Source organism: Chrysochloris asiatica, unplaced genomic scaffold, assembly GCF_000296735.1.
Source record: "Chrysochloris asiatica unplaced genomic scaffold, ChrAsi1.0 scaffold00132, whole genome shotgun sequence".
NCBI lineage: Eukaryota > Metazoa > Chordata > Mammalia > Afrosoricida > Chrysochloridae > Chrysochloris > Chrysochloris asiatica.
Genome location: NW_006408650.1, coordinates 1,332,999 through 1,354,412, shown reverse-complemented (window position 1 = coordinate 1,354,412; position 21,414 = coordinate 1,332,999). Strand labels below are relative to the sequence as shown.

The 21,414-nt window shown below is 56.7% G+C and overlaps 4 protein-coding genes across 5 annotated transcripts in view; all 4 read right to left on the bottom strand.

The window, feature by feature from the left end:
• Positions 1-152, bottom strand: part of LOC102828842 (collagen alpha-2(I) chain-like) — a 4,029-nt gene extending 3,877 nt beyond the window's left edge. Inside the window, exon 1 of the mRNA XM_006869630.1 lies at positions 7-152. Coding sequence (XP_006869692.1) covers positions 7-152 — 146 coding nt within the window. The remainder of the gene's footprint in view (positions 1-6) is intronic.
• Positions 153-323: 171 nt separating this feature from the next.
• PPP1R27 (protein phosphatase 1, regulatory subunit 27) lies at positions 324-1,130 on the bottom strand. Its single transcript, XM_006869502.1, has 3 exons — positions 941-1,130; positions 710-860; positions 324-457 (listed from the first exon to the last, which is right to left on the bottom strand). Exons 1-3 carry the CDS (start codon positions 1,128-1,130, stop codon positions 334-336), a joined length of 465 nt encoding a protein of 154 aa, XP_006869564.1. The 3' UTR covers positions 324-333.
• A 6,833-nt stretch (positions 1,131-7,963) lies between these two features.
• P4HB (prolyl 4-hydroxylase, beta polypeptide) lies at positions 7,964-14,833 on the bottom strand. The gene is made up of 11 exons (XM_006869501.1): positions 14,508-14,833; positions 13,598-13,804; positions 12,201-12,334; positions 11,958-12,095; positions 9,578-9,682; positions 9,370-9,495; positions 9,053-9,253; positions 8,829-8,949; positions 8,567-8,748; positions 8,398-8,484; positions 7,964-8,044 (listed from the first exon to the last, which is right to left on the bottom strand). The coding sequence occupies exons 1-11, from the start codon at positions 14,656-14,658 to the stop codon at positions 7,964-7,966; spliced, it is 1,533 nt and encodes a 510-aa protein (XP_006869563.1). The 5' UTR covers positions 14,659-14,833.
• A 5,038-nt stretch (positions 14,834-19,871) lies between these two features.
• Positions 19,872-20,839, bottom strand: ARHGDIA (Rho GDP dissociation inhibitor (GDI) alpha). 2 transcript variants are annotated; one of them, XM_006869499.1, is made up of 4 exons: positions 20,553-20,839; positions 20,326-20,402; positions 20,182-20,245; positions 19,872-20,093 (listed from the first exon to the last, which is right to left on the bottom strand). In XM_006869499.1, exons 1-4 carry the CDS (start codon positions 20,830-20,832, stop codon positions 19,894-19,896), a joined length of 621 nt encoding a protein of 206 aa, XP_006869561.1. In that variant the 5' UTR covers positions 20,833-20,839; the 3' UTR covers positions 19,872-19,893. The 2 variants fall into 2 exon arrangements, with proteins under 2 accessions (XP_006869561.1, XP_006869562.1); XM_006869500.1 differs by having other exon boundaries at positions 19,894-19,961; positions 20,553-20,832.
• Between the last annotated feature and the right edge of the window lie 575 nt (positions 20,840-21,414).

Genomic DNA, 21,414 nt, shown 5'->3' with positions numbered 1-21,414 from the left:
CCTCACCTGCCCGATCGGCCGCCGCCGCCGCCTCTTCCAGCTGAGAGGCCCGGGCCGGAAGTGACGCCAGCGCCTGCGCGCAGGCGCCGCGCCGCCGGGCCACGTGACCTCCCGGAGCGCGTCCGGCGGAGGTGTCCCGGCCGGCGTGTCATCAGTAATGGAACCACCACCGCGGGCTTAGGAACCACGTTTATTGGAAAAGTAGAAAGTGTCACAATAAAAAAAGTCACCTGGAGAAAAAGCTAGGCCAGCGGGGGACGGGGGGCGGGCGGATCCGGCCACCTGGGGTAGGTGAACGTCCTTTGCAGAGGGCAGTCCAGAGCCAGGGCCAGCTCAGTCCATCCTGGTGCCCTGGAACAACTCGAGCAGGTCCTTGAAGTCCGGGTCGATGAGGTCGGAGGGCAGGTCTCCATCGTCATTGGTTGCATCTCTGTCTGCCCCCAGGGAGATGAGGTACCTGTGTGAAGAGCCAGCGAGGCCCCCGGTGAAGTGGCCTGCAGGCTGCTCGCTGCACCCAGGCCAGAGGTTGGTCCCTGAGGTCAGCTGCTGGTATTTGCAGGTGGAGATGTGGGAGATACCCGACCCTCTGGAAGGACAGGGCCCTTCGATCACCTTTGCTCTGAGGAGGGCGACAGGGCCGGGGAAAGGCTTCCAGTAGAGCCCCCTTCAGCAGGGTAAGCTAGAGCTTGCAGCCCCCAGCCTCCCTCACCTGGCAATGTCTGGGTACCCGTCACTGCAGGCGATGTGCAATGCCGTCCAGCCAGTCTCATCGCGCTGGTGAATGTCCGCCCCATACTTCACCAGCAACTTTACACAGTCCAGGTTCCCAGACAGCACAGCTTGGTGCAGGGCGGCCAGTCCTGGGCAGGGCAGAGGGGTTTCATGGCAGAGGCTGACAGTCGGCAGACAGCCATCCTGCAGACCTTCAGCCAGTACTCACCTGAGGGGTGGATGGTGCCCAGAGTGACCTTCCGGGCCCTGATGAAGCGCCCCACCTGTACCAGGTCGCCCTGGCGGATGTGGTCCAAGAATAAGACATCGTTTGGGAAGTGGACACTGCGGTCAGCCAGCATCCGCCGCCGCCGCTGCTGTGGGCTGTAGCGGGTATAGCGAACAGTTCTGCTGGGCATGCTGAAGGGTTATAGGGGGACTGCCCGTGGGGGACCCTCAGAGCCAGTGGTGAGCAGCGTGCAGGGCTGGCAGAGGCCTGTACTACAGAAACCCACTCCGCCTTACATAGGCCCACAGAGCTATATAAAGCTGCATGGTCATGCCTGCCACCACGAGGGCCTGAAACTGAGCCGTCCCCTCTCTGCCCAAGATCATGTTTGGTGACTCATCTTTCAGCACACCTGTTGGCTGTGTCCGGCCAACGGGTCAGATTATTCCTGGCTAGTGTTCCTGCCCCACAGCTGGACCCAGAAAGTGCCCCACAGAGGGCAGGAGAAGCCCCAAGGAGGACAAGGGCCTGGTCAAAGCCAGGACCTAGGTCATTGACAGCCCCAGAGACTCAGGCAGAGGGGCATGATGGGTGGTAATCCAGGGACCCTGATACCAGTGGGTGAGCCCCCGTGACACCACGACAAAACGCTGCGCAGTTCTGTGCTCTCACTGTGGTGGTGGTGAGCTGTGTTGGAACTAGATGGTCCAGCTTCCCTTCTTGGTCCGTTTTAGCTTGGAAGGTGCACCCAAACCTGTTCCGCAGCATAGCAGTGGGCCAGCTTCCTGACAAAGGCCCAGTTCCACTGACTCGAGCATTCCACTAGCCGTTCCTTCAGCACTTGGGCCTTAAAGGCATTCCCTCTTACTCAGAAGCCCCAGGCTCCAAGTTCTCCAACTGTCCCTGTAGCCACAGGACCCAACTGCTGGTCCCACCCTACACAACACCTGGTTTTCGATTCCTGGCACTTCAGTCTACCTCACACTTAAGACAGCGTCCAGTTGACCCTGAGATAAGCTGTCCCATTTGACCCAGGACAGACACACCCGTAGGAGGGCGATGGGGAACTTTATGAAAAGGTGGTGCCCCAGCAGGCATCCTGTCTCACAGGCTTCTAACTGTGCAATAGCCCCAAGAAACAGGGCTGCCACAGCCAGGCTCCAAGCTGCCAGGGGTGTGGGTGCAGAGGGACTGGTACATGGGGGTGCTCCTGCTTGTGTGAAGGCATGTGGGGGTACAGGTACACAGGAACAGAGTTTGGGGTGGAGGCCCATGTGCGACCTTGGGGTCAGGGACACTTGACACTGGGGACTAAAACAAGGGCAGTCTGGTCTCGGACGAGGGACGTTTCCTAGGAGAGACCAGTGCATGTGGGGTAGGGGAGCTGGCACTGCTGACCAGCAGGCTTGGATCACCAGACTGCTGCATTCAAGCCTACAAAACAAGTGCATTAGATAACCTTAAGGTTCGGAGCCTTGTGCCAAATGCGTGGGGATAAATTGTACAGACTTGAAAGCGCTCTACCTATTCCAGGCTGCACAGCTGGGCTCAACACATTTGTGGCTGTGGAGACCTCCTCCTAGGAACCTGACCCAACAGGTAGCCTAGCATCCCCTAACTCCCAGGGTCCCAGAGCAGATAGGTGGTGGTTAGATGCAAATGTGGTCACTTGGGAGTAGTCAGCTAGAGTTTCTTCTGGCTCATTTACTCACAGCCCAGAAACTGAGAGTTCTCATTGCAAATGGGGAAACAGAACTTTTCCTTTGATGTGAAGATTTGAAGATTGTCTTTTCTTTAGGTTGTGGAAAATTCCCGCCCCACCCCCGCCCCAAGAGGATCAAATGAAAGAACACTGGCTTAAGTTAGGGTCTGAGCAAGCTACCAGGGAGGTCTGCTGGGCGACCCCAAAAAGGATCGTCCAGTTGCTCTGTTAGCAGAAAGCGCAGCCTTCTCTGGCTTTGGGTGTTCTCAGTGGATGGTGGATCGGAGAGAAGATTAGTCACAGAAGCCTCCCCAGGTGCTGCTGATCCCTAAAAAGATAGTGTACGTTTTTTTTTTTGCTGTTGCCATGGGAACAGATGTTTTGTAGACAAACTAAAGTGCCTCACTTTTTCAGACCTTTTGTCCGGACTGGCCTTCAGTTGGTCATCTTGGCAGTTGGCATAAGCATCTGTAACCTGGGTCAGAACAAACCGTATATTTCTGTAACTTTGTCTCTGGTCCTTCTTGGTCCGTATGAACTCATGAAGTGCCTTGGTGCTGTTCTTACTGACCATTCAGTCTAGTCTGTCCCATGTCGCTTGGTACCACTGAGTCGGTTCCGACTCATGTGACCCTACATATGGCAGAATGAAGCACTGTCCTGCTGCATCGTGGTGGCCACTGGTCAACCCAGCTCGTTGAGGGTCTTCCTCTTTTACGCGGGCCTTCTCTAGGGACTGATTCCTCCTGGTGACATGTCCAAAGTCTGGCAAGGAAGTCTCTCCATCTTGTCTTCCAGCAAGGAGCATGCTGGCTCTACTTCGAAGACAGCTTTATTCGTTCTTCTGGGAGTCCAGAGCACTTTCAGTACTCTTCACCAACACCACAATTCGAAGGTGTCAAGTCTCCGGTCTTCCTCACTTGTCCAGTTTTTGCATGCATGTGAGGCAACTAAAAATACCATGGACTTAAGTCTGGTGCGCCTTAGTCTCCAAGTGACATCTTGCTCTTTAACACTTGAAAGAGGACTTTGGCAGTAGATTGGTCTACCGCAAGACTTCATTTAATTTCTTGACTGCTGCTTTCATGATTGTGGGTCCAGATAAAATGAAATCCTTGACGATTTCAATCTTTTCTGTTTATCATGATGTTGCTTATTGGTCCAGTTGTGAGGATTTTTCTTTTTTGTTTTTTATGTTGAGGTAGAATCCACACTAAAGGCCGTAATCTTTAATCTTCCCCAATAAATGCTTCAAGTTGGCTTCGCTTTCAACAAGCAAGGTGTGTCATCTGCACACTGCACGTTGCTAATGAGCCTTCCTCCCATCCTGATGCTGTATTCTTCAGATAATTCAGTGTCTCGGTTATTAGCTCAGCACACCGATTGAACTTGCTGTTGTTAAGTGCTATCAAGTCTCTTCACACTCATAGGGTTTGTGAGGAGCGGCTGGTGACCTTGAACCACAGACCTTGCAGTTTAAACTGACTTTGCAGGGCGCATCCCATTAACCCACAAAGCCACCCCTGGACTCCACACAAATTAAATGAGTCTGGTGAAAGGATATAGCTGTGATGCACACCTTCCCTAATCGTAGTTCACACACTACCCCATTCTGTGTGAACAGCTCCCTCTTTCTTGGTCTCTGTAGGTTCCACATGAGCACAATGAAATGCTCTGAATTCCCATTCTTCACACTGTCATCCAGAATTTCTTAGGACTCGTGGCAACCTTGTCTGTGCACAGTAGAGCTGAGCTCCATGAGGATTCGAGGCTATGATCTTTCAGAAGAGCATAGGTTATGATCTTCTCCTTTGTAGAAGACAAGGCAAACTTGTCCTCTATGAAATATGGCCCAACATCCAGTTTTATTAAATGGCGCCGAATGTTGCATGTGCTGGTTACAGAAAGCAGGGTGCAGACCCCCCAGTGGCTGCAGGGAGGGCTACCAGCCCTTCCCGGCAGCTGAGGCCGTTGGGCCCAAGAGTTACTCTCAGGCCTGGCAGCTTTCTTAGACTATAGGGCATCCTTCCTGCTGCTTAAAAAGGGATGAGGGAGAAGGCCTGCTACTGCTAAGCTTTGACCAGCAGCGCACAGTCCCTGCAGCCACCCCGACCCCTGCCACCACTGGCAGCCTGCCTGACCCCACTTCTAGCCAGAGGTGACTCCCACACAACTGTGTCTCCCCCACCCGTGTCCCACTGTCCTCTTCTCGGTGTGAGGTGCCCCTGAGTCGCCGACCCCAGGTACAACAGAAAGAAACCCTGCCCGGCCCTACTCCATCCTTACACCGTTGATTTGGCTGAGTCCATTCTTGTCACCATTATGGTAACCCATCTTCCTCATTTGCTGATGTCAAGTACGATGTCCTTTTCAGTGTCCACCTGTGTCCTCTGTGCCTGGGAGCTGAACTCTCCAGAAACTAGCCTGACACAGGTCTAGCCATGGGACTCAGGTGAATGAGAAGCTGGTCACGGGGGGGGTGAAGAGGGCACCAGGGGCCTTGTAAATGTTATGGCCAGAGCATTTGACCTCTTACCACCTCCAGCTTCACAAGGGAAGGAGAGCCACATACAGCTGATTCCCACCTCTCTCCGACGTTTTTATCAATACGACAGCAGCCTTTGTCCTGCAGCACTCTTGCCTCTGCACTGGGGGTGAGCGCTCATCCTGATGAGCACACAGAACTCCCGGACCATACCCGACAAGTACAGGGTTTACTAGCTGAGTAACACGATAGAATTCCCATCAGGATCCGCTTAGAAGTAACGAGAAGACTCAGAATTACAATCTTAACCAGGACAGCTGCTTCTCGCCCTCTGCTCGGGGTCTTCTCTAACAAGTATTACTTCGTGGTCCTGGAAGCTCACTGCACACTCTCACAATGGTCTCCTGGTTCTGCTTCCCACCATCTTATACCATCTGTGGGGCTACAATTCTACTCTGTCTCTTGGGTCCAGCGCAGGGAATATGCACTACACTCCCATCTCTTCTTGTGGGTGCCTTTGGGATGGTTCTTTCAAGACCAGTGGGAAGATAGAACTGACCAACCTTCTTACTTGCCTGATTCCACCCCCTGGTATGGTGCTGTAGGATAAGTATTGAACTGCAAGTTCAATTTGAGCCATAAAATCAGCAATTCCAACCCACCAGCTGCTCCTTAAAAACCTCATACAGGGTTACTTCCTATGAATCAGAAGTGACTCAAAGGCACTCAACCCCCCCCCCCCCCACAGGTGGCAGTGGTGGTTTGCTGTGGAGTTGTTTCTGACCCATAGCGGCCCTGCATAGGGTTTCCGAGGCTGTAAATCTTTACTGGAGCAGAAAGCCTCATCTTTCTCCCACGTTACAGCTGGTAGTTTCCAACTGCTGACCTTGAGGCTGGCAGCCTGACCAATATGCTCCTGACCAGTATGCTCCCCGCCACAGGTAGCAGCCAAGAAATTCGCTCCACAAACAGCAACGGATGCATCGGATTAGGCAACTCTGCTGCAAAAAATCTCTTTAAAATGTTAAAAAAACAAAGACGTCCCTTTGAGGATTAAGGTGTGCCTGATCCAAGCCCTGGTACTTACAAACCCGTCCTAGGCATGTGAAATCCAGAGAACTGATGTCTTTGAATAGTTCCTTGGCTAATTTGATACTTCACCACCTCTTTCCCAGGGGTGCCATGAAGCTCATTTGTATTAGTTGTCCAACCCCCTGGGCAGGCCACAAGCACCTCGTTTACATAGTGTGGGAGTTACAAAGGCTCTGGACTCCTGGTGTGGCACTATAGGACCAGCATTGGACTGGGAACCTCAAAGTCAGCAGTTCCAGCCCACCAACTGCTCCGACTTAATGGCATTTCACAACGAAGACTATGACTACAAGAGCCATGTTAATTCAGTGCAGCGTGGGCTCACGTGCTGTATACCTCACAAAGGAGCCCCAGTGGCTCTGTGGGATAAGCACTAGAAAGCTAACCACACAGTCAGTTCAAACCCACTCTGCAGAAGATGTGGCCGTTTCCATCAAGACTTACAGCCTCGGAAATCCTATGTGGGGGCGCCGAGTGTGAATGTTCCCGACGGCACTGGGTTCGGTCAGCAGGGAGAAGACGGGCCCGGGGTTTGACTACACGAAAGGCAGGCTAGCGCACCTGGGGTCTCAAGGTGGAGGTGACTGCCCCCACATCATTGCTGAGGATGATACCGCTTGCCACTGTACCACCACCAGGGGCCCATAGCATGTGAACAGCAGGTCTGGTAAAAGACAACTGTCCTACTCCCAGAGGAAGTCGATACAAGTGTTGGGGCCTGAGACATTTCAGGGAGCACCAGAGCCCCAGTCGTATGATCAAAGATGAACATGCCCTCCCTGCTACCGTGTGCCTCCCCCTCTCCTGGTTCCCTGGTATCCACAGTGGGCCGGGACACATGAGGCTGTCTCTGGGCACCTTTCTGGGGGACTTCACTAGAGCTTGAGTGTCACGAGCAGCCCCCCTCTGCAGATCAGAGTCCTGCTGAGCTCCATGAGGGTGAACCAGGACGGACAAGTCACAGCGCAGAAGCAGCGAGTAGTAAAATTTCAACTTTATTTGGCCAATTTCAGTGTTGGGTAGACACGCCTGAAGACAAGGGGCTCAGCTCAAGCCGCCTGCTACCACCCAGCCAGCCCTGGCTCCCAGCCTGGAGCCTCCACCAGCCTCCGGCCACCACGCAGGGCAGAGGACCTGGCCCTCAAAGCCAGGCTGGGGTTGGGGAAGTGCCACCATGGCTGGCCTTGGGTCTCAAGAGTGAAATGACAGCCCCTTCCCATAGTGGGACCCACCTGCCTGCCAGAGATGCAGAAGTCTCAGTTTAACCAAAATAAAATAAAAAATGAAGAGCCGTGCTTTGTTGTGACCACACTGGCAGGAGGTGGTGTGGCCGGGCCCAGCCTGAGCTGCTCCTGTCCCCTGGGGGGGATGGAGGTGGAGTTCCAGGGAGAAACACGCCCTGACGCCCACACGTGTCTAGGAATCCCACAGGCAGCTTCCTGAAAAGCAGTGTGACGGCCAGTGTGAGATCCCCAGACACTGCAGAGGCAGCCGGGCAGGAATCAGGAACAAAATGCACATCACAATGGACAATGGAGGAAACGGGGCGAGGGCGGGCAGAGACAGACCCTTCCCAAAGTGGAGCTGCACGGGGCAGGAGGTGTGCATGTGAGTTAGGGGGAGCGTTAGAGGTCCCTGGATTTCTGGCTGCTGCCCCTGCAGGGTCCTGGGGTCTCCCGAGGCACCGCTGCCTGCAGTGCCGCCCGAGGTGTGGGCGTCTGCTGTCCAGGTAGGCACGGTGGCCTCACAGTTCGTCCTTCACAGCTTTCTGGTCATCATCCTCTTCCAGGTCTGGCTCCTCAGCCTCCTCCAAGTCCTCCAGATCCTGGTGCATCATGGGGGCAGGAAGAGCCATTAGGACCACCACACCCACCTCACGCCCCAGGTATGTATAGCACAGCCCCTTCAGAAGCAGAGGTGGACAACCCCCACACCCCAGTGCCAGGGCCCTGAGAAGAAGGCCTGGGCGGATGGGAGAGACCAGAACACAGAAACCACCGCACACTTAAAAGACAGCTTCTTGGAAGCAAAGGCTCCCGTGAGGAGCGGGGCGGGTGGGGAAGGACCCCAATCTAGCACAGTGGGGCTGTGCCCTGACAGGAAGATACGAGTGGGTCCAGCAGCAGGTGCTGTGGGGTCAGATGCCTGAGGACCAGGGTTGGTGAGAATGACACTTACGTCTTCGTCCCCTGCCCCGTCCTGTCCACCACTCTCCAAGAACTTCTTGAACCCTTCCAGTGTCCGCTCCCCATTGTAGTCAATGACCTGTGGGGACACTGGGGGTGAGGCCCGCCCACAGCCGCGCCCACCCGCCTGCCTGCCTGGCCCGGCCCGGCCCGGAGCGCACCGTCTTGTCGGCGCTGGCGGGGAAGAACTTGAGGGTGGGAAAGCTGTGCACTTTCACGGTCTCCACCTCGTTGGCGGTGGAGTCCATCTTGGCGATGACGATGTTCTCGTGGTCCTTGTACGTCTCACCCAGCTTGTCCCAGATGGGTGCCAGCTGTTTGCAGTGACCACACCACGGAGCATCTGCAAGGAAAACAGCTGTCAGCCCCCAGACCCCATGCACAGCGGCTGCCCCCCAAAGCCCCCACACAGAAGGCGCTCACAGAACTCCACAAAGACATTCTTCTTCTCATCAAAGGCAACCTCCTCAAAGTTCCTCCCGACCAGCACTTTGACGGGCTGCTTGTCCCAGTCCTCAGGCAGCTCCTGGCTCATCAGGTGGGGCTACGGCCAGAGGGTGCACGTCACGGGGACAGTGTGAACCACTGCTGCCCTGCCCACAAGAGTCCCACGGACACGCAGCCTCAGGAAGGCTAAGGGTTCTCACCTTGATCTTGCCTGCCAAGAACTGGTCACAGAAATCCTTGATCTTATCTGCCGTCAGCTCGTCAGACTCGGGCTTGTACTTGGTCATCTCCTCTTCCAGGGTGATGAGACGCACCGCAGGGCACTCCTCCTTCTTGAGGCCGAAGAACTCGAGGATGCGCTGGTTGTCAGTGTGGTCACTGTCGATGAAGATGAACAGGATCTTGGGGGAGAAAAGGTGTACTGAGACAATGCTAGGAGTGTCCACTTCCTGCTGCGGCTTCTTGGAGGGTCTCAGCAGCAGCCCCCCAACACTGGCAGGTAGTGGAGCTAGCTCACCTTGCCCTTGAAGCTCTCTGCTGCCTTTTTGAAGCTGCTTAGCTTGCCATCGTAGTCAGACACGCTCTTTGGCAGGAACAGCAGGATGTGAGTCTTGATTTCCCCTCCGAAGATCTTCGGGGCTGTCTGTGTACCAACAACAGTCAGATGAACTGAGACGTGAACAGCGCCTGTGTGGGGACCCCCCACCGCCCCACTCCAGGCCCACCTGCTCGGTGAACTCAATGACCAGCGGCAGCTGGTTGTGCCTGATGAAGTTGAGGAGGCCCTCCTTGGTCATCTCCCCATCAAAGTTGTTCCGGCCTTCATCAAACTGTGGACAAAGGAGTGTCAGGAGCAGGCCTATGGCCCCCAGAGCAGTTCTTGCCCACAGTGCATGACAGCCCGCCCCCCACACTGCTGCCTCCCCAAGAGCCAGAGCTGACCCAACCATGCCATGATCCACTCAGGCTTTCTGAGAGCCCTACCTCCTGGGGGACTGAGAGCCTTCAGCTTTAACACGAACATAAGCCCCCTACTCAGTCTAGTGGTTCACACACAGGCCCCCATCGATCCCTTCAGAGACCTCACTGCCAGACCCCACTTAGCCTCTTGGGAGTGCATGGCTGAATCCCAAAGGCCGAGGGCCCAGCTCTCCTCCACGAAGCCACGTCCTTCTTAGCATGATCATTCTTTCATAAACACACCGTGTGCCTGATGGCTGTGGGATTTATTATGAGTCTTGGTGCGGCTTTTTGGGTTAATGCGCTTGACTGCAAAGTTGGCTGTTCAAGCTCACCCCAGCCACTGCTCGGAAACCCTATATAGGGTCACTACGGGTTGGAAGCAACTCAATGGTGCAAAAACAACAAAGTGTCTCCATTTTTCTGTCTAATGTGATTGATCATCTCTGGGCTGTGATATGCAGGCATGAAGGGACATCAGCCACTGTGACCTCAGGACGTGGTTGGCACAGGAAGGGCCACCACCGGAGGACCATGCTGCACAAAGTGCTGAGACTTCCTCCAGGACACCTCCCAGGTCTTACTCATGTTCCTCCTGGACTTTCTCCAGAGTGGCTGTCACCGTGCCCACAGCCTGTCACTTGCTGCAGAAAGCCCTGTGGCCATACACACGTGTGGGCTCTGCCACCAAACACACAGCTAACCATACATGGCGGTCACTGCTGAGCTCCTTACAGGGACAGGGGCGGTCAAGCCTACTGCCCCTTCCCAGAGCCACAAGGTGGGTGGACAGAGGAGCGCGTTCAAGTTCGCGGGGAAGACGGGCAGCTCTCAGTGGGGAGTGGGAACCCCTACACACCCAAGCCTTCCAGCAGCCCAGCACAGTCTGCAACCTCTAAGTTCCACTGAATCCAGACAAGAGCCTTCTAGAAAGATTGCCCCCGCTCCCCCCGGGAAGAATGGCCGGGCAGTGCAGGCATGGTACAGACCAAGCAACTCACAGCTCTAAACAGCAAGTCCTCAGTGCCCCAGGGGGAAGGAGCCACAGAAAGGATGTAAACGTCAGAACATCTGTGAGGTCCCCCCGCTGTCCTAGCATGCTGGGTCACTGAGGAACTGAGGTGACCGCCCAGGGTGGAGCTGACTGCTCTGCTGCGCCCCCTCCTGGCTCAGCCACACCGCTCACCAGGAAGCCAAGTCCACAGCTGGCTCAGAGAGAACCTTTGCCCTGCTGGGGTCCACACTGCTGCCGCTATCGGTGGTCTAGGACCACAGTCTCTACACTGTGTGTGTGTGGGTGCTCTGCATGCGCAGGAACAACCCATCTCCCACCGTGACCCCAGAAGGCTCCGTGAGCATCAAACCCTCCTTCCACGGCAACAGGCCTGGTTTCTGATTACAAGTGGATTACAGGCGGCAAACCTAGGGTGACTTCCGCATAGACGGGAGAGAGCCCATAGAAAAGCCAGCCGCCCCCGTGGGGGTCAGATCTGGGAGATTCGGGTGCTCTGCCAACGGAACCAGCTGGGTGCTAGGCCTGCCCTGAAGCGAGGCCGTCCCTCAGTCACCAGCTGCTGGGCTCGCCGCTCATCTCAGCAGTTCGCTCAAAACGAAAGCCCTCTATATCTCCCGTATAAACTACCACATAATTCACAATAAAACAGTCCTCTTCTTTCCACTGGAAAAGCCGAGATGAAGTCAAAGGTCAGAAGCCCCCTTCCTGTCCTCTGCAGAGTGCCATATCCAAGAGAGAGTGCTTGACCCACCAGCTGGCCACAGCACCCCATCAGTAAGAGGGTGATGAGCAGTAAGGGCACTAGAGTTGGCACAAAGCTTGACAGACAGCACGCCTCACAGAGAGGAATGACAACCACGCTGGCAACTCAGTCTAGATCCTGGGGCGTTGTCAGGAGGGTGGAAAGACTCCCCTAAAAGCTTTCGCTCAGAAATAGCTTCACCAGTGCCTTTACTGAACAGAGCCCACTGGCCACCACTGAAGATGGCCCACAAAGCCCTGCTGTGGTGGCCGCCACGGCCCATGCTGCTCTGCTGGGCCTCTTGGGGACAAGGTCCTGCCCAGCAGTAGCTGCCCCACCCCGACAGAGCAGCAGCAGGGTGAGTGGGCAGGGCTGCTGGGCGGCTCACCTTCTTGAAGAGGACAACCCCGTCCTTCTGGAGCTGGTACTTGGAGAACACGTCACTGTTGGAAGTGATCCCAAAGGGGATGTCATCAATGGACTCTGCCGCCAACAAGAACTGCTTGGCAAAGTCCGACTCCACGTCCTGCAAGAGGAGGCACCAGGTGACCACACAGTCGAGCACCAACTGCCTGCTGAGGGCTGAGGTAGACCAGCCCTGGGGACACCCCGGTGGGACTCAATTATCTACCTTGAAAAAGCCAATGACAGCCACCTCACTGGACTCCACCAGGGACTCAGCAGCGCTGCCATCAGCCAGCGTGGTGGCGGCAGGGCCTGTACGCTTCTTCAGCCAGTTCACGATGTCATCTGCCTCCCTGCCAGCTGCACCCAAACACAGGCAGGTTGTGTCCTAAGGTCAGGTGCCTGGACACAGGCCACCTCACCTGAGCCTGCCAGGAACCCAGAGCGGCTCACCCTCCGACCAGCTGTTTATAAAGCAGCTCTTCTCAGGGTGAGACCAGCGTTGTTTGAGGGGCAGGAGCAAGACGGCGCTGGTATCACAGACTGTCTTTCTCCTCTAGTCCCTTCACGTTGTTTTCTACACCGTACCTGACCTGTGAACTTACTAAACACATGCACACACACCTTCTGTCCCTCTCAGGATCTCAGAAAGCCTTTGTCTTGACTTTAGTGACATGGGGTGACTAAGAGAGGTGGGGCGGTTAACTTCCAGGTCTGTTTCTCGCCCACAGCCCTAGGCCTCACACAGGTGGGCCAGGCGCTGTGTCCTTGGCCTGCTGGGTGGCCCACCCAGACTAGACCACAAGAACGTGAGGGAGCCTGCTCCTAAGGCCCTGAAGAACCACTTCCCCTCCTTGGGTCTGACTGACTACCTAGTTCAGTTTGGGAAGGGCACCAGCTCGCAGATTGAAAGGCTGACTCACCAGTTGTGAGTGGATTTAAGAGCTGTCAGCTCACCTACAAACCCAACTATTAGCATAAGCCAACTATCACTATGGCCAGCTCTGGTCCTGGCACTTCCTGTTCCGAAGGTAGACACCAGTCAAGGTGGGAACCGCGCACTAGCAGGCACTGAGATCGGGGTGAGACAGTCATGTCTGCTGGGTCCCTGGGAGAGCTAGCTACAGGCCAGAACCACGCGGCTCTGGCGGACGTGCTGCCTGTCCTGACAAGACTCTCCCTGGCCACAGAGCACTGTTCTGCTTCATGCTGGCTTCCTTGGTGGGGCTCCGTCAGTACAGACAGGGCTGGGGTGCTGGACACCTACACACTCGAGCACTCAACAGTTAGCGATGGCCCTGCCCCAGGTGACATCAGAGGACCCCATTTCAGAACACAGAGCACCCTCCCACTTGAAGATTCTTCCACGACAGAGGACATTCCTCCATGGACCTCTTTAAGAGGCAGAGAGGTGCTCTGAAAACTGCTTACCACCTCTCAACCTGCCCTGTTCGCACTCCCAGCCAACAACTCCTCCAGGGCCAGCGGGGCATTCCCAGGGCGGGGAAGCCGGGTCTCAGCTGGACCAGGGGGCACCACCAAAAGCTCGCGGGAAGCTGCCATTCCCTTTTCAGTCCATTCCCATGAACTTTTTGAAGCCTCTGGGGGGGAGCTGGGCCCCACCTGTGTATTCTTTGGGGGAAGCTGTGTCTCCATTCTTGAAGAACTTGATGGTAGGGTAGCCACGGACGCCGTACTGCTGAGCCAGATCGGACTCTTCGGTGGCATCCACTTTGGCCAGTCGGATCTCGGAACCCTCTGACTTCAGCTTCCCAGCTGCTTTGGCATACTCAGGGGCCAGTGCTTTGCAGTGACCACACCAGGGGGCATCTGAAAAGGCAACCCTGAGGTTAGGGCCCAGCACCAGGGTTACCCGGGGGGGCCCCTCTTGCTGCTTACTTCACAAAAACCTTATCTAGCGCCGAGATAACCCCCTGAGCTCACTACACTGCATCAGTATCTTGGTGGTCTTGGGCAACACTGAGACGGGGCCGTGAGGGACAGACCACCACACGCGGGTCCCGCGTTACTGCAGGCATTTACTAAGAGCCCAGGGAAAGGTGGATGGAGAGTCAGGGGCGTGTAACACGCAGATGTCCCGGGCTCCCCACCGCCGCCAGGCTCAGCTGCTGGACCCGGGCGGGTGGCGGCTGAGCCATGTGGCCATCAGGCACAAAGACCCCGACTGGTGCGGCCCAGCAGTCACCCCGCGTCCCCAGCTCCAGGCTTCCATCTTAGAGGAAGGACGCCCTTTAAGGGACACGGCGAGCCTGGGGACTCGGACAGAGCCTGGCCAGCCTGCCATGAGAACGAGCCGAAGCTCAGAGACCGCGGCTCGGGGGACTGGACAGTGGGAAGGGCAAAGCTGGCCCGTCCATCCCAGGTCTCAGGGTGGCCATAGCCACCAGTGTCTCTATGGGCCCATCGCGAGCGGCCAGAGACCCAGACCATCCCTCCGGCTGGCGTCGGCCCCGAATCTGGGACCCAGGGTCGGGGGTCAGACCCAGGGTTAGGGGTCGGCCGCAGCACTCACAGAACTCCACTAGCAGGTACTTGTGGGCCGCCAGCGCCTCCTCGAAGTTGCTCTTCTTCAGGACCAGGACGTGGTCCTCCTCCTCGGGGGCGTCAGCGCGGACGCCGGTGGCCGCGGCCAGGGCCAGGCAGAGCAGAGCGCGACACAGCATGTCGGCGCGGGCAGGGAGGCTGGCGCTTCAGTTGGCGCCGCCAGGACAGCTAGAGCAGAGCGCGCGCCCGCCCGGCCTCGCCTTTATACATCCGGCTCGCGAGCGCGCCCCCGCCCCTCGCCCGTTCTGCCACCGCCCGCACGAGCAGGCCGCACACGTCCCATTGGTCGGCGCAGCCCGGGTCCGGCCTCTGCCGCGCTCGGATTGGATGCCCACGCCAGACCCGGCACCGGATTCAGAATCGCTCCGGAGGCCGCCCTCGCCCTCTCCAGGATTGGCGGCAGGGCTCGCGCTGGCGCTCTGTCCCGGCCTCTCATTGGCTCTTGGCGGAGAACTTTCTCTCCTGCAACTTCTGACTGGCGGCTTTCTCACGTATCTTCCGCCCGATGGGAATGGTTGAGTCCTTTGGGAGCCCGGGCTCCGCAGCTCCTGATTGGTCGAGAGATGCGCGTACCCTGCGCGTTCCTCTGTCGAACGTGGCAGTGGGGCGGACCCCATCTGGGGGCGGGGCCGCGTCTGCGTCTCCAAAGCCCTTCGTGTTGTATTCTGACTGGACAGCGTATCTGTAATGGCCCCGCCCCTCCGGCCCACGGGCCGGAAGTTGGAGGGAAGCAACTTCCGAGAGCGTGTGGCCAGTGCGAGTCATGTTCGGCGGCCGTAACAGGGTGTTGGGTGCTGTGAGCACCCTGAACCCCCTACGAGGCGCGGGGAGGCTACAGAATTTTCATCAGTTGCTACCCAGTGGACCACATGTGTGTCAGAATAGATTTGTGTCCGCCATAGCTTTTCCTGGTGTTATGGAAATAGATCGCCCGGTCTTTCTTCCAAGGCATTTTTCTGTTAGCAGCAGAATGCTTTAACCGTCCACACCACCATCCAAGGGCTCCAGAACTGGGGTGGGAGGGCTGGACGTGGTGGCAGACAGCTCACTAGAAGGGCAGGTCGAAGGAGGGAGCCAGGTTGGCAAACAAGTCAGAGCTATTATGTTGGGGAAGGTCACACAACTGCTGAGTTGACGCTGCCCTGGGCAAAAGGCTTTCAAGGTGTGGCCCTTTAGTTTATCTCTCCCTCCTGCCCCACTCGCTGCCAAATCTCAGGGGGCGTTCCCCACCTGTGATATTTCCTAGTCAGGTGTGCAGGTGGTAGCTTCAAAGGTGTCCCAGCCCCCCCCCCCCCACACACACACACAGCTACACACACACACACACCTGAGTCCCCTCACCTACTCACACACTGAGTCCCCTCACCTACACACACACAGCTGGGCCAGGATCTCAAGCGAGTCCTCAGACGGTGGAAGGTGGGAGCGGCCTTCCTCCCACCCTGTCCGGGCGCTCGCTGTTAAGAGGCGGCAGAGCACTCAGAATATGGTCTGTTGGAAAAAGTACTTTAAGCGTCAAATATACCAGAGTGCAGAGACGGAGGTCAAAAAGGAAGTAAAAAATGTTTTTAATTGAGCACATGTTGAAATGCTGTGTATATTGAGTTACATAAAATTCATCGCAAATTAATTTCACTTGTTTCTTTTTGTTGTTAACGTGGCTACTAGCCGATTTTAAATCACCCGTGGGGCTTTCATTACATTCTATCGGACGGTTCACAGCCTTCCATCTCCACCATTTACTCCCTTCTGCCCTCCCCACCCTACCCCCTTTTCTCCAGGGGTTCTCCCTCTCCATTTGCTTATGAAATACCACAGATTTTTAGGCTCAGCATCAATGTAATAACTTGGCAGGGGAAAGGGAAACACTCCCACGTTCCTTGTACATGTTGGCCAAGAGCATCCTGATGCAGAAATGGAAAAATCAAAGGCGCTTGTATACCTTCTAGAGTTTGTGTGTCAGACTGTTGCTTTTGAGGCACTTCCACACTGAAAATGGCAATTCCTTGAGGCCAAGATCATCCTCTGTCTCTAGCCTCCCCCAGGTCCAGGGAATGAGATGTACCTTGTACCTGCTCTGGAGACCTGCCTACTTCAACAGGTGATTTTATAGGCGTTGGATTTCTTGGCTAAGACAGGGCCTTGCCATTTCTGTAACCATTACTGTTACATTAGTAACTGTTAGTTATTGCTCTGAGATTGCTTCACACCCCTTTGCCCCATCTTTTAACGTTTATGGGTTTGTCACAACCTTGTTTGCAACCACAATTTGGGGCCTGAAGTATGAGATCCCTGAAAATACAGTTTAGATACCAGAATACGGGGGTTGATATCATGTTGGCCCGCGGGGAGAGAGGAAAAGGCGGAGGCACACTAATGTCAAAACAGTCTGTGGACAGGCTGCCCCAGAACAGCAGCGAAGCATTTGTAAAGGATGAACGTTCTCAAAAGGTTAGGATGCCCAGAACCAGGCCAGGGATCCTGAACAGTTTGTGCGACTTGGCACAGTTGGTTTCTGGGTTGGGTGGCAGAGGCTGAGCATAGCTGGGGGGAGGGCAGGCATCATCTGCAGGCAGGTGACAGGGCAGTCAGAGTTGCACAGCTGAATAGTTGTTCTGAAGCCCTCACAGCCTCAGTGAGCTGTGTGAAGTCAGGCAGGCATGCTTGTGACCTAGGATGTCTATCCTGGGCACTGATACATCCAGGCATCACTAATGCCTCGCCTCTTCAGTGTTGTCAGTACAACCAAGTCAAGCTCCCATGGAGACCCCAGCCATTGCTGGGCAGCGCGCGTCCAGGTTGACAGCCCTGCTGGCAGCCCCAGGGGACTGGCTCTGATGTCCCCGTGGTGCTTCCTTGACTGGCCTGGCCCAGGGTGTGGGGGCTGCAGGCTCACAGCTCAGGGCACTTGGCACCCATTCCTAAAAGGGGGTTTGAGTAAGGCAATGTCTGTTCAGCCTATTCTCCTGAGTTGACAGGCTTGGGACACCAGGAGGGGTTTGGAGTTGAGGATAGGCTCTGCCTACAAGGTCCACCTCAGAGCTGCCTGTGCAGGTGGTGGAGAGAAGTGAGGATGTTCCATAGATCCCCAACAGTGCTCATCACCAGGTCCCATCTATAGTCCCCTGCCAACGGGGTTCCATAAAGGGAACCGAGGAGAAAGTAGGGGATGTAGGGAGGAGGGGCTGGACCGAAGACCAAGGCCTCATTGAGTCAGGTTGGACTTGGAACCAGGGACAGGTCATGCACATTGCCCAGGTGCCAGGGATGAGGCCGGGACAAAGTCCTAGTTCTTGGCAGCATGCCAAATACAGGTTGGCACTCGGGGCTGAGTTCACCTCCTCTTCCTGAAGATGGAAAAAACCCAAGAAAACCTCCAAGACCTGTTATAATGCAGACTGGGCTTGGGAAGTGAGCAGGTGTGGCCGAAACTAGACCCAGGCCAGCTGCCTGGGGCCCCGCCTGTAGGGAGGGTTGGGGTGGGGCTGGCTGCCTCTGCCTCTACGATTGCCCTGGGGTGGCTGGCTGCTTCACCGGAGTCCCCAAGGGAAGGTAGGCAGAGCCTCCTGTGGCTGCTCTCACATTTCTGCCCAGCACGCACTGTTGGTCACCTGCATAGCTCTGGAAGGGAGGGTTCACCAAACAGGTGTCAACCAGTGACATCCAGTGTGACAGAAGGGCCCAGAGCCAAGTCCTGGCTGTCCTGGTTTGGAAGCCACCAGCTCTGAGTGTTCAGAGCCGGGCAGACAGACTCTGGGAAGGATTGGTCTGGGGATTGGGCACCCAGTGCAGGGAGCTGAGAGGAGGCCAACACATCCAGCCCTTGAGGTTGGCGCTCCATGACAGAACCAGGCGTCCCCACCGAGTCCTACAATGCCCCCATCCTGTTCTTCCATTTCACCAGCTACACCTCCGGGCCCAACCGTGCACTGAAACATACTGACCCTATTGTCTGGCCCCAGCAGCCCAGAACTCAAGAGCCAGGACTGTTTAGGACCCACCAATGAACTGTGAACCCACACACAGTCCATGGTGGTGCTCAGCAAGGGGCAGCATTTACTTCCCAGTTCCCAGAAGCCCTAAGCAATGCCCACACCACCCTAACCAGCAGTGGAGCCTGCTGGAGCCATCGCCCTCAGTGGTGACTCGGGTGCCGCCTGCGCCCGGGCCCCTCACAGCTCCATGTCTGGCCCAGCATGTCAAGGAAGCCAGCCCCAGTTACCCCCTCTCCCCCAACCTTTTGTGAGCCTCACTGGCCAGGACACCACCATGGGACTTTCTGCCAAAATCTTGATCCCCACTAGCCCAGCACAGCCATCAGGACTGAGGACTGGAACCGGAAGTATTCTTTCTGGTCCAATACACTACCTCTGAAGGGTGTGCCTGAGGCCCATGGGGCCTTAGTGGTCCTGACCAGCAGGGGGCACCCCCTTCCCACCCCTCCCACAGGACAGGAAGCATGGACCACTGGCTCCTTTGGGGAGTTTATTCCCAGTCAGAGGGGGATATAGGGAAGGGCTCTCTGTGGTCTTGGAGGCTAATGGCCCGGCAGACACAACACCATGACTAGGAAGGGGGCTGGGGGGGCACAGGAGACGGCTCCCAACTCCGTGCTTGGTCCCTGTCTGTCCTGGATAGGTCGGGGGGTGGCAGCACTGAGCCCGGTGGAGGTGGCAAGGGCAGGCCCAGAGGGCAGCACAGATGGAGGCAATAAATACTGACGGGCCAGCCATGGGGCGCCAGGCCAGGCCAGGCAGCTTCGTCCGAGGGCTCTGTTTGGTGGCAGGTGAGTGAACTCAGGACATGGCCTAGGCAGGACCACCCTGGCCATATGGGGCGGGACCCGGGGCGGCAGCTGGAGTTTTGGCAATTTGGCTTTCCCCAAGCCACAGAGCCGTCCCCACAGCCCTGGAGGCTGGGGGAGCAGCAGTACACGGACACCTGTGGGTGTGAGGGACGCAGACGGGACACAGACCACATGCTCATGCAGACACTAGGGTGAAAGCTTAGCGACGGGCCCACACACACTCCACATGTTAAGGCATCATGGTTACATGGTGACAACAGTCCCAGGAGCCAGAACCCTGCCCCATGCCGCCCTCGGGCAGGAAAGCTGACAGGAACCTGGGTACAGCACAGGCAGAAGCAGCAACGAGACACTGACCACGGTGACCACGGTGACCACGGCAGAGGCTGGGGCCTGCGGGAGGGGGCCGAGGGGAGGGGCCAGGGCTGCGGAGGGCAGCGTGGGGCCCTGTCAGCACTTTGATATGGGGGTGGGGAGGGGAGTGAGAGTAGGGTGGGGGTGGGGGGGCCGTCCGTCCGTCCCTCTCTGCTCGCCTCCTGGCCAGGGCTTAGTCCTTCCAGTCCTTCTTGATGGTGAGGTTCCACTCCCAGGACAGGTGATCTGTCTTGTCATCGTCTGTGAAGCGGGACTTGATGTTGTAGCTGCCCCGGGCCAGTATGCCTGTGGGTGCCTCCTCCACAGGGGTCAGGAATTCATACTCCTCTGCCCTCGGGCCGTAGCTCCCCACCATGTAGTCAGTCTTGTCCACTGCAGCCACAGAGAGCCTGGTCAGTACTGCCCAGCCCGGCGGCGGTCCCACCCCCAGCAGGTAGCCCCAGCGAGACAGTACACTCACGCTTGAAGCCTTTTCTGGAGGTGTGCTGGACGTACTTCATGCCGGACACAATCTCTCTGTTTACCTGAGCAGTGGGGGCCTCGTCAGTCCCACGTCTAGCCCAACCCTCCCGGTAGCCCCTTAGGTGGCCCCCACTCATCTTACCTGGAAAGAGATTTTGATCCTGTACTCCACTCCCTCCTTCAGCACAAATGACTGTTTCTTGAAGCTCTCCAAATCTCCTGTAAAAGAAGGAAGTCTAGCTAGACTAGGGGTTCACCACAAGCACCTCAACCCACAGCACTCCCTCCACGCCCACGCCCACACCATCTCCAGCTGCAACTTCTGCTCCCACCAGAGTGCGCGCTCTCAGCCCCCAGGCCTCCACTCACCTGTCAGGTCCAGCTCCAAGGGGCCTGGGGCTGTGCTGCACACCAGGGTCAGGCGGGTCACCACAACGTTGGGGACATTGGGGTCAGCAGAGACAGCCACACGGCCCAGCAGCGCCTCCTTGTACTTGCGCAGACTCTCATCATCCTTGTCCAGCTCCTGGATCTCCTGAATGCTTTTCTGTGCCGGCGGCTTATAGTTGACAGAATGCTCTTCCTCAGAATTCACAGCGATCTGTGCCAGCTGCTCCAACTGCTCGGCGGTGGGCTCCAGCTCAGCCATGCTGCTCGCCTGGTCTGCGACGCATGGGGGTGGGTGGGGATGAAGGCAGGCTGCACCCCACCACTGAATACAACTGGCCCTCCGGTCCCTCAAGCAGGAAGGCAGCTCCCCCTGCAGCTACGTGTCCCTAAGGACAGACAGAGCACACCCAGAAAACAAGCACCTGCTACACACACCAGTTCCCACGCTGCCCATCTCATAGGCTGGTTGGTTGGTTATGTGTCGTGGAGTCGATTCCGACTCATAGTGACCATGTACAGGGTTTCCGAGACTGCAAATCTTTACTGGAGCAAAAAGCCTCATCTTTCTTCGGCAGAACAGCTGGCAGTTTCGAACTGTTGACCTTGTGATTCCCGGCGCATGTATATAACCAGGTTGCTCACTACCATTCCCTCTGGGGGCCTTGCATGGGTAACCGAACTGTCCCCAGACCCACCTAGCCCAAGTGGATTCATCTCTACTGCCTCAGGAGCCCCTGGACCAGGCCGGGATACTGCTGGCCAGTCCCGGCCCATGACGCTCACTGATCACTAAAGTAGGTCTCCCTTGGGGGGCGGGGGGAGGCGCCTTCTATCCTGCCCA